Source organism: Lontra canadensis, unplaced genomic scaffold (assembly GCF_010015895.1).
Source record: "Lontra canadensis isolate GAN:19392208 unplaced genomic scaffold, GSC_riverotter_1.0 scaffold57, whole genome shotgun sequence".
Lineage (NCBI taxonomy): Eukaryota > Metazoa > Chordata > Mammalia > Carnivora > Mustelidae > Lontra > Lontra canadensis.
This window is the reverse complement of record NW_022631051.1, coordinates 10,539,116-10,551,366: the sequence shown is the minus strand read 5'-3', so window position 1 is coordinate 10,551,366 and position 12,251 is coordinate 10,539,116. Positions and strand designations below refer to the sequence as shown.

Sequence of the window (12,251 nt, the reverse complement as noted above, 5' to 3'; positions counted from 1 at the left end):
CCACTCCCCCTGCTTGTGTTCCCTCTCTTGCTGTGTCTCTGTCAAATAAATAAATAAAATATTTTTAAAAAATGGTTCAAATAGTAAATTCTGTTATGGATACTTTACCACAGCGAAGAAAAGAAAAGAAGAAAAAAAGAAAAAAGATTTTGTTTTTGTAATTGTTTCTGTGAAAGTTGGAACTGTTTCTATGAAAGTTTGTACCACAGATTCTGGAAATCTCTTGTAGGAAGGTCCTAGAGAATGTCCACTGAGGCACTAGCACATCCCAGCCCAAAGGCACTGTGTTTAGGTGTGCAAGTCCCACACAGAAATGAAACAGGTCCTTTGTCCCTTGGTTTCAACCTAGATATGGCACTTGCCTGGGGTGCATGAATCAGATTCATCTCCAACAGGCGAGTCTGGAGATGCCCCTCAGCTGGGCGATTATTCTTCAAGGCATCCAACAAGAAGGAAGTACACTGCTGAATTAAACTGTTTTCCATGAAAACATCTACAATCTGAAACAGATAGCAAGCCACATTTTTACCCAAAGGAAATGGATTTTATTTTCCTATTCAAATAGTTCCTGAAATTAAATCTCATTTAGAAATTCAATAATTAGTTCCTTCCTTTGCCTTTTTATTTATTTCTTTTAGTAATCTCTACATCCAACATGGGGCTCAAACTCACAACCCTGAGATTAAGGGTCTTCTGAATAAGCCAGCAAGGCGTCCCTGCATTTTCTTATATTACAAAATTCAAGTAATTCATGGCCTTAATTTTTAGGAAATTTTGTGAAATTATATCACCCATGTCATATTCACCAACAGGGTATTTTACTCAAGTATATCAAAGGAAGTACTTTTATCAGTGTGAATCCCCCAAATGCTCTGAAGTGATTCAAGTAATCTTAACAATCCATTACTTAATCAAATTCTAGAGGCAGTCAACACCTGCTGTCCAGCCCTTACACTCTAATTATTCAGGCAAGCTGGGAAAACGCAAACACTGACTTAGATACCAATCATCAGAGTTAAAATAGATATCAAAGAATAAGCCTTAATATGAAGTGAAATATAGATAATGAACTTACTGATTGTGTGTTTCCATGTTTAAGTACAAGAAAAAAGTTTATATTAAAAATACTCTAGAGGGCACCTGGGTGGCTCAGTTGGTTAAGTGTCTGCCTTTAGCTTGGGACATGGTCCCAGGGTCCTGGGTTAGAGGAACTGCATCGAGCTCTCTGCTCGGTGGTGAGTCTGCTTCTCCCTCCCTCTGCCAGTTGCTCCTTCTGCTTGTGCTCGCTCTTTCCCTCTCTCTCTCACTCTCTTTCAAATAAATAAAAAAAAATACTTTAGAACTATGAAATACAATCCAGATGTAATCTGGAGTTTTTCCCTTTGAGGTCTATACAAATTTGGCTCAAACCTCTTAATCATGATCTCCCAAATCCTGCAAATTCCACGATGTATAAACCCAGTATAACTGTACTTATAATTATATTTATACAGGTTGCTGGTTTTGCCTTGCTTCAAGCTTTGTTTCATATCTCTGTATTACCCAGAGCCCTTTGCACCCAGCTTACTGAAGGCAACTAGACATGTGTTTATATCTAAACACTAACTACGTTATGCTAAAATAATAGTCTCATGTTCACCTAACTCCAGGTTAGCCAGACACCCACAAGATGAAAGTCTGCAGACTAGAAAGCACTCACCATAACCAGGTACGCAGGCAGAACTCAGGTGGCCTCAGTCAGCAGAGGATAATGAGGTGGGGCTCGGGTGGGCCTACTGCTGTCAAATAACATCCTCACTCCCCACCCCAACCACCACACAAAGAAATAAGATTCTCACAACTGGACACCTAAATCCTCTAAAACACTTCAAAACAAAAGTAAATGACAGGCATTCAAACAATATAAGACTAGAAGACAAGCTTCCCTGGTACATCAGATTTTTAAAACTGGAAGATGAATAGCAGACAAAGAAAAGAATCAAGACACTGGTAAGAGAAAAACAAAAGAGATCTTCTTGACAGTTATACAAGCCACAAAAAGCTGTCTCAAACAACCACTGATGCTCACCTGGTCAATGTTGGCCAACGGCTCTTCCTCTCGCACTAGCATTTGAGAAAATTGCAGGCCCTGGTCTGGACTGATCCTCATCACACTCCTCAGCAAAAAGATCCAGTCTGGGACATAGCCAACCTAGAGGCAAGGGGACACCCATCAGAAAAATAAACAAAACACTCTGAGTGGTTAAGGAAAAAAAAAAGCCCCCATCCTTTTTTTGGAACTTGTGTTTACAAAGAAATGAGAAATGATATTAGCATGTGTACATGCTGCACCTATGCCAAACACAACACCCACTTATGTGATGATGCCATGTATGTGGAGGTACAATCAATCAACTACACAAACAGCCTGGACCACAAAGAAGTCACCCTGACAAGTGTGCCAGCTCTGACCAACACCCAGCACACAGGCCAGTTTGCTTCATGGTCAAGCTGCGGTGGACCCCCACTGAAACATGGGTTTAACACACAGTTGGTGCTGAGGGGTATGAGGGAAAAGGGAGAAAAAGAACAAGATAAAATTACAGAAGGGGCACCTGGGTGGCTAAGTAGGTTAAGCATCTGCCTTCGGTTCAGGTCATGATCCCAGGGTCCCAGGATCGAGCCCCACTTTGGGCTCCCTGCTCAGTGGAGAGTCTGCTTTTCCCTCTGTCTGCTACTCCTGCTCTGCTCTTTCTCGCTCTCTCTCTCTCTCATTCTCAAATAAATAAATAAAACCTTAAAAAAATTATCAGAAAATCCCCAACTGGAAGGGAACTGGAAGGACTATAAGCATAAGACAGGAAAACAAAAAACTGAAGAGAATAAAATAGGATCATTATCATTGAGTGATAGATGCTAGCAGCAACACTGACAACTCACACTAGAACACTGCCATAGAATGAAGGGTATTTCGTAAACCTAAGAATCAGCAATCACCCACCACAAATTAAGTATCTGTGAAATGCTAATGGTTAGGCATGCATTACCTTTTTGGCATAGAGGACAATTTTTTGGAATTGGCCTGTTTCTGCAAAACACTGGATAACTTTGCTCGGCACGTTCGCTCGAAGATACACACTCAGAGCAAGTGTAGGGTCAGCAGTTTTGACCAAATCTCCAAGTTCTTCTGAACACTCCAGCTGTGTTGTGCCAAAGAGACAGGGCAAGATTAGGACCAGAGGAACCTGTGACTTCATTTTCAAATGGTGCTGAGGGTTGTGATTTCATGTTTGTACCTTATCTTCTTTCAGCCACTTTTCTAAGAGTTGCTTGCGTCCCTGCTGAAGCACTGGACGGCAAAGTTCTAAGGATTCAAGTTTATTGAGCTGACCCTGATCAAGTAGGATTCCAAAGTACTGGAGCAAAGGAGAAGCCTGCCCAGGCTGGGCAGGAATACTCTGGAACTTTCGAACAGTATCACTGGTACGTAGGACTCCCTGATGACAAATGGAAATGTACATTGTTACGTTATAATCACAAGCTGTCCCTTTACTTAATTGGCCTGTATTTAAAAAAAAAAAAATCCGGGACACCTGGGTGGCTCAGGCCATTAAGTGTCTGCCTTCAGGTAAGATCATGATCTAGGATTAAGCCCCACATTGGGCTCCCTGCTCACAGTGAACCCGTTTCTCTCTCAACTCCCTTCTTGTGCTCTCTCTCACTATTTCTCTTTCTCAAATAAATAAAATATCTGCCAATGGAAATTCTACCCTGAATTAATTGTCAGGGACAGAAAGTCCTGTACCACAGCAATGGCTTCCACTTTCAGCAAAAATCACAAACATAGGGACGCTTAAGTGGCTCAGTCAGTTGAGCATCTGCCTTTGGCTCAGGTCATGATCCCAGGGTCCTGGGATGGAGTCCCACATTGGGCTCTCTGCTCAGTGAGGAGCCTGCTTCTCCCTCTGTTTGCCGCTCCCCTTGCTTGTGTGCTCTTTCTCTCATTCTGACAAATAAATAAATAAAATCCTAAAAAAAAAAAAAGACCAGAAACACAATGGATATCAGTCCCACAAGTGACTTCTAACAAGGGTTGAGAATCAGGCTTCTAAATCAGCCTTGCAGTAGCGAAGTACTACCACCATTACATTCTAATTCAAAATACTCAAAGTCCTGGGTGAAGATTAGAAATGGTTTGTTCATAAGCATCACTTGAAAGACAGAAAAATCCCTTTCAAGGAGAAGCAACTCAAAACCTTTTATCTGCTCAGAAGCAGAACTAGGGCCAGGACAATTTATCCTAATGAAATAAATAAAAGAAAATGCCCTAGGCAGTACTGTTACACTCCCGATGAATGAAGAAAGTCAAGAGTAGAATGTGAGTAAATGAAATGTGGTACAACCACTTGATGTATAACATAGCTCTGCATTTTCTATGCTAAGAACCTGGGTGTGAAATACGTATGCACATAAATAAGAACTGAAAGAATTTTTTAAAAAATGTTGCAGCAGGAATATGCTTTTCATTGATTTGTCTCGTTGTCGTCAGGCCACTGGTGCAAAATTTTAAAGCTAAAACAACTAAAAAAACAGTTAAGAAATTCCAACATCAGTAGTGAATGTTTTTATAATTTATTTTACTCTCAGGCTGGCAAACAGCATTCGAGGGCCATTACCTTTGGTGCAGATGCTGCTACTTTGGCGGCTTCAGCATAGCTCCCCTGTGCAAAGAGATTACTGAATTTTCTCACAAATAACTCCTCCGCCCCAGCCAGGTTGCTACGAATGGCCAAACGCAGACCAAGGTCTGGATTCTGAAGCACATTGGTTGCATAATTCACAATGTTATCTTCCTCAACACAAATGGACAGCACCTGTAAAGAACCAACAAGTGAAATTGGCCTAACCCAGGACAGTGCTCCATACACACACACTGCCAACATCCCACTCGCAGGCACTGCAGTATCAGCAAAGTTCTAAGGCTCAGGCTGGGTATGTCTAGAACATTGGTTCCAATAGTGACAAGATGCACAGGAGGCAAACACCTAATGGCAGCAGAAAATACCATGGTAGAGCAACAGCATGGTCAAATGAGAAAAACATCGAGTTGCATGGACATTGACTATTGATGCATCCAAGATGACTCTGCCAAAATGACCTATTTGGGTAGGTGGAAGTGACAGTTTTTCATCTCAATGTTCTTTTTTTTTATAGCACAGATTTCCTTCTTTTAACTGTCTTATTAACTTTAGTTGAGAAAGGTAATTTAGGTAGAATAGTACCTGCTTTTCAGCCCTCCCCAATTAACATGTGCCTGGCCTGAACATGTTAGTGGTATGTATCAGAACCACTGCTCCATTGGTAGAAGCTTTGTGCAGGGAGCTACTCTTCTCAGAATCAATCCTATGTTAAGAATGGTGCTATCTGAGAGGCAAAGCAATGGTAGGAAGGAAAAGGGAGACAGGGGTATAAGTTCAATAACAGGAGCTAACTATATTTGATCACTTTCCTGAAGGAGAAGGAAAAGTTAAGCTGCAGTCCCCAGTGAATGGAAAAGATGGGAGATGAACCCTCAAAGTTCCATACCTGTCCCTTTTTGTTGACACCGATAATTCCAGAAGTAGGTTCATGTGGAGCAGTGACAAAGATCGTGTCAGCACTAATACGGTTCATGTAGATGCACACGCCAGACTCTAGGTCATACAAATGAAGATAGCCATACTTTGTGATCAAGTAAATAACACCATGTTTAGCTCCAATCTATAGAAAGACAGAGAACAACAAGTGGAAAAGTAAGGAGAAGCCAAATAGGGCAAAAGGGTTCACAAATGATGAAAGAGTATCTTGAGTTCCTTAGCCCAATAGGTCATTTATCACTGGCAGGAGCAGTGTGCTACTGAGACGTGGATCCCAAGTTGATTCTAGTCATGCCCACTTGAGAACTAGTTTTAAAGCCAATACTTTCCCTGACTCCTCTCTAATAAAGGTCCAGTAAGTCAGGCTATTCCATTTGTCTTTTAGATCTAATTATCCTCTCCCTGACTTTCTTACCAAATCCCTTCAGAAAAAGCTGTGAGTTCATAAAATAAGGAGAAAGTTCCGGATAAACTTAAAAAAATTATAAAACCTATAGCACTTTATTTATTTTTTAACAAGTTTATTTATTTACATCATCTCAACACCCCAAGTGGGGCTCAAACTCATGACCCCAAGATCAAGAGTCACATACTCCTCCAACTTAGCCAGGCACCCCGAACCTATAGTAATTTTGAAAGTATGGTAGCAAAAAACAGAGTACCAGAATAGGAAGAAACAAAAACAAACAAAACTTAACTGAGAACCCTGAAATAGAATCAAACATATATAAGAATTTAACATGAATGAGTAGCATTTCATAATAGTAGAAAACAGACTTTAACCAGTATACAATACTGATATAACCAACTGGCTACATGGGGATGGGAGATGAGTGTAAAGAACTGGTTCTCTGGGCGCCTGGGTGGCTCAGTCATTAAGCCTCTGCTTTCGGCACAGATCATGATCCCAGAGTCCTGGGATCAAGCCCCTCATTGGGTTCCCTGCTCAGCAGGGAAACCTGCTTCTCCCTCTCTCTCTGCATACTGCTCCCCCTGCTGTGCTCACTCTCTGTCAAATAAATAAATAACATCTTAAAAAAAAAAAAAAAGAACTGGCTCTTCATCTTATTTTTTAGATCAAAATAAATTCCAGGTGGGTCAAAGATTTTTACATAAAAAGTAAATAAAACTCAGAAAGTAAAAGAAGCAAATATGGGTGAATACTTTCATCACTTTGGGGTGTAGAATTCTTTTCAAAACATGATACCCAAGCCACACAAAAATGCAAATCTTCCACAAGCTGGAACAAACCACAAATAAACTTTTGCTATGACTAGAGAGAAATATTTATTTGAAACACACCAGGCACTTAGTATCCGAAAACTACACAGAGTTCTTACAAGATAAAGACCCCAAGAAAAAAAGTGCCAAGATCAGGAAGAGACAATTAACAAGATGCGTACGAGTGGTAAACCCACCCCATCTTGACAATAATCACAGGGAGGGCATGAACATCACTAGACATTGTCCAGCATGGTCGTGCACACGTCCCTAACCCAGTAGTTTCATCTGTAGTTTATCCTTGAACTGAGCATTGGATTAACAATACTCCTTGAAGTGTTTACTGTAAACATAAATACCCAATGGGGGACTGTCTAAATGAGTTAGAGATATCCACAGAACAGAAGATACAGACATTAAAATATTATATATATTTAGTTGGTGTGGGATGGTCTATGACACAGAGAAGGTCATAAAGCTGAAGGCCAGTGCCAAGCCATTTTTCACAAGACTCTATTTGCAGGGACATGTCGGTGGCTCAGTTGGTTAAGAGTCTGCTTTTGGCTCAGATCATGGTTCCAGGGTCCTGGGATTGAGTCCTACATCGGGCTCCTGCTTAGCAGGGAGCCTGTTTCTCCCTCTGCCAGCTGCTTCCCCTGCTTTTTCTCTCTCTCTCCGACAAATAAATAAAATCTTAAAAAAAAAAAGAAGACTCTATTTGTATATATCTTCACAAATGCATGCATATGAAAAAATTTCCAAAGGGGCAGTCACAGTTAGCAGTGGGGTAGGATTTCAGTTGCTATTTAATTCTATTGTTATGTTTATTGATATTGTTGGATATTAATGGACAATATATGTTTCTCTAAAACAGAAAAAAGGTCAATTTCTCTTTGTGGGGAAAAAATGTATTTGATTATATATCTATTTCCAGAAATCAAGCTTAAAAAATTATCATTTAAAAAAAATTTAAAAAGAAATCATCATTAAGTATTGTCAAATATGTGAGAACAAAAAAAAAGCCAACAGCTAAACCATCCTACAATTATGGTACGTGCCTAAAAATAAATGTTTACTTCTCAAAATATTAACAAAGAATGTCATACCAAATGCCTATGATGTACTGGGCAAAAAAATAAAAAGGGAGAGTAGATTGTATGATCTTACATATATAAATATGATCCCAATTTTGTTGAGAAAGTGTATCTAACTTTTTAAATATGACAAATAGTGAGATCTCTGATCATTCATCTAGTGGTAAACATCCAATTGGTTCAGCTATAAAGATTGTTTCCTTCTTTATATTTCTGTATTACAGAGAACATCTAATCTTTTGTAATAAAAAGGAAAAGGCCTGGGACTTTGGTATGTGAGTTGGACAAAGTCCCTGTATGCAGAAAAAGAGTGCTCCTTTCCAGAGAATGTTAACACAGCATGAGCTAGAACATGGGCATCAACGTTATCCTCTTCATGTTCTAATATATCTATTCAGGCATCTCCTGAAGCACAGGAACCTGCAAACCTGCTGTTCCCCACCACCCTCCCAGATCCATATTTGTTCTAACTCATGTAGTGGGCAGCACATTCATACCTGCATAGCCACTGGGAAATCAGTCTGAGCCTCTGGAGGGAAAAACACATCCACAGCTTTCTTTACGAAAGGCTGGTTTCCTGCTGCAGGCTGTCCGACTTCAATTATGTGCAACTAGAGAAGAAATTTAAGTCAATCCAAGTAAACATTGGTGGCAGACTGATGCTAACCAATGCCCACTGGTAAGCAGAGCCACAGCCCACACTTTGTAGGGCTAATGATAAAACTTACAAAGAAAATGACAGTCTCTCGGTTGGAGTGCTCATGCTATTTACTAACCTGCTGCCCACTATCAAGGATACAGGAAAAAACAACACTGGAAACCTGAGCAACATTTAGTTCCAGCATGTTGGCCGAATTGCTTCTCCCCTCTCTGGGCTTTAGTATAGAAGCCCATGAAACAAGGGGCTCTGCTGGACATGGCTCAGACTAAGACAAATCAGTTAGTAGACAAGATCTTGTAACTGAATGACAAACTCACAAGACAGTCGATTGTGCCAAAGGCCTGAGAGCTTCTCAAGGTTTTGCTTGGGGAGGGGGGTGGTTCATAAGAATCTTTGGAGAATCAGGAAGAATGAGAGTGGATAAGGGGCTCCATCCCTGCTTTTATCAGAATAGCTTCAAGTTCCTCTCATCTAATGGAAATGTACCAAAGCTAAAACAAGTCTGGAAAAAATCACAAGTAAGGGTGGTCAAAGACACAAAGTGACAGGGGTTGGAGGGGGTGCCCAGCAGAAGAAACTGATGAATGTAAACTTAGAGAATAGTGTGGATTTGGCCTGGCAGAGAGGAGGGGGAAACACCAAAGAGGCTTGAGGTAAGCAGCGAGATGGGCTAGAAGGGGAGGGCTAATGTAGCAAGTGAGCAGGGGCCACTGCAAGTTAAGATGCAGGGAGACTAAACTCTTAGCATACAGGCACTTAAAAGAAATGGTAGCTTGGGAAAATTCTTTTTGAGGGGTGGGATGGGTCTGGGGACCTAATAAATCACTATTCTCTAACCCAAATATGGGTAACAAGGGCTTCATCTGCCATAGAAGTGAGACTTGCTAGAGGATGGACAGTGGTAACAGGAATAGAATGTAGCTCGAGGGCCGTGTTTCTTGCTTGGGAGTTGGGAAGGATGGGGACACTCAACAGAAGCAGGGGCATGAGTAAGAAAGCCAGGCTTCTTTGGGAGGTGGCAGGAGAAGGGCACAATTATCGGCAAGTGGTACTGTCCTATAAGAAAGGAACAAGGAAATAAAAAAAAAAAAAGAAAGAAAGGAACAAGGAACTGGAGTCCAGACAAAACTCAGATCCATATGAGGAGACTACGGAGCCATTCCCATAAGTGCAGCTGCACTGGACTAGAAGGGGTGTGCACAGGGGGCAAAGGCTGAGAGGTCTCTGAAGGGACCCACACTTGCCACTGTGGTAGGGGAAGTGAGATTCAACCACAAAATGAGGTGGTTCTTGGGATGGCTGCTGTGGGGGGGGTCCCCACCATGAAAGACTGTTCCTAGCCGCAGCTTTGTCCTGAGGGGAACTGCCTGCCTCACAGCTGAGTCCAGGAGATAAATGGGCACACCTGTCTTACAGGGGGCTTGTTCTGGTGTGTTCTTCTTCACCGGGAGCTTGGCGGGACAAGTTCTGCCTTTGCAAGGGTGCCTGTGGCTGCCTAACTCTGTCTGTGGCAAGGTGGAAAGCCTCAGTATAAGACATTTTTGCCCGACTCCTATTTTTCTACTGGTTCTCAGCTAAGGAGGGCATAATGTATATTACACAGGAGACCAAAGTATCCAATGAAGAATATTTAAGATGACGAAGTTTGGGACCACATACTGATTTAGCAGTCTTCTTTAGGGAACACTTGAGGGCTAGTGACCAACTCAAAATAATGACTTCAGGGAGTATTTCTGACAAGAGTATACTGAGATAAGGACACTGTTTTAAGGCCACTCTCGAGGTGAGTGATGCAACTATGGAACCACACAACTATGGAACCACAGGTCTATCCAACATCCTGAATTCTTACACCTCCTATCTCTGCCCACAGCAACCCGGGTGAACAGAAGCTAGCCATGTGCTTGAGCCTAATAAAACTCAACCTGCTCTCAGAGCATGGCCTCCACTCTGCAGCTCCCACCACCTGGCCAGAAGCACACAGGACCCACGCCTTACATTGGGATAGTGTGCATTGGTTCTTTCACAGCTGTTGCCTCCACGAGCCTGCTGTGTGAGAACAGAAACCACGTGTGCATAGCCCACGCTTAAGAGACTCTGTCAAAGAGGACTTTTTTAGGGCAAAGGGACCAATTAATTGGTAGAGCTGACCTCACATTACTGACTTTACAAAGACTGGCTGTGAAACCATCAATGTGTACAACAGGGAGTTGCTCTAAATACTCTAAGAACTTTCATTTCCATGAAGCACCTGCAGGCTGTTCCCCACTCCCAACTATAAACTGGTTTTGAAACGTTGGCTAAATGTTTACACTTGGACAGAGACTCCCAACACTCACTCAGGACACCTTTCTGAGGGTGAAGACAAAGTGGAGAGCTTACCTTGCCCCCTGCGGGACTCCGTACAGCAAAGCAGAAAAGGGTGGCAGGCTTGGCATTCCCCTCACTCTTGAACTCTGCAAAAGCAGCAGCATGGCCTTCTATGGGTTGTGAAACCTTCCTATCCACAGAGTAGAGCTGCATTGCCCCAACGACACGGTTTTGCTAAGACAAGACATTTTGCAATGAAAGGGAGAGAAAAGAGAGGATATAAATTGTTAAAACAAATGTTCCTAAAATGAAAGTCTCATATATTGATAATAGTTTCTCTAATAAAAATCAAGCCTATTAGATATTAAAGACATGATACAACTCTACATTTGATGTGGAAAGATGGCCACAAACACCAGGGAGAAAATAAGACTACAAAACAGTAAGACAGTGGTCCCAATTTGTTAAACGTAAAATGTGTGTATACACGTAGGTATGCATTTATACATGTTTGTGGATGTGTGTAAGCGTACAGTCAATGTTTGTACATGTAAATCTATATATACATACATTCTATGCATACACATAAATGCTCATATAAAGTAAGTCTTGGGAAGAAAAACTAAAATGTTTAAAGAGTAGTTTAATCAGGAGGAGGAGATTATGGGCTAATTTTGAAAATTGGGTTTTCTGAAATTTATAAATAGCAAAAACTGTATTTAGTAAACCCCAATAAGGCTAATATCTTTTTAAAAAACTAATTAGGCTAATATCTTTTATAAAACTTAGAACTTCCATTTTCTAGAAAAGAATTTCTATATATTTATATCCAATGTCAAATGCTCAAGAAGCAAAGTAAAGAGATGTAAGTAAATGAGACATGACAGCATCATAGCTCAAGCCCCTAGAATCCAACATTCGAATAGCTATCACAGTCCAATGAGCCCCTCTGCAGTCTGTGCGTAAATTCAGATCCCCAGTGTATCTGCCACCTACCCTCACTCCATAAAAAGGCAAAGGCTTCAACATTTTTCTTTTTAAAGAACCTTCCCTTTGTACTTTTCTACTGAAAACACTTATGCTGAAGTACTATGCAAAGTACCAATTCATGCTACTACATGATGAACCTTGAAAACAGGCAAAGTGAAAGAAGCCATTCACAAAGACCCCCTATGAAACATCCAAAATAGGGAAATCCAGAGAGACAGAGCAGACGAATGGTTGCCAAGGGCTGGAAGGAGGGAAGAACAGGGGGGCAACTGGTAAACTAGTGTGTGCGCTCTAGCAGAAGAATGAGCAAGAGAATTCTTAAGTAACAGTAAGGACAGGACAAGACTCACCCTCCCAGGT

At 41.3% G+C, this 12,251-nt stretch overlaps 1 protein-coding gene across 2 annotated transcripts in view; it reads right to left on the bottom strand.

The window, feature by feature from the left end:
* The window catches only part of CLTCL1 (clathrin heavy chain like 1), a 94,236-nt gene that overhangs the window by 45,115 nt on the left and 36,870 nt on the right, over window positions 1-12,251 (bottom strand). For both annotated transcript variants that reach the window (XM_032875911.1, XM_032875912.1), the window contains exons 4-11: window positions 10,974-11,135; window positions 8,428-8,541; window positions 5,566-5,739; window positions 4,656-4,853; window positions 3,276-3,476; window positions 3,027-3,179; window positions 2,069-2,191; window positions 363-500 (exon numbers count right to left, since the gene is read on the bottom strand). In XM_032875911.1, coding sequence (XP_032731802.1) covers window positions 363-500; window positions 2,069-2,191; window positions 3,027-3,179; window positions 3,276-3,476; window positions 4,656-4,853; window positions 5,566-5,739; window positions 8,428-8,541; window positions 10,974-11,135 — 1,263 coding nt within the window. The remainder of the gene's footprint in view (window positions 1-362; window positions 501-2,068; window positions 2,192-3,026; window positions 3,180-3,275; window positions 3,477-4,655; window positions 4,854-5,565; window positions 5,740-8,427; window positions 8,542-10,973; window positions 11,136-12,251) is intronic.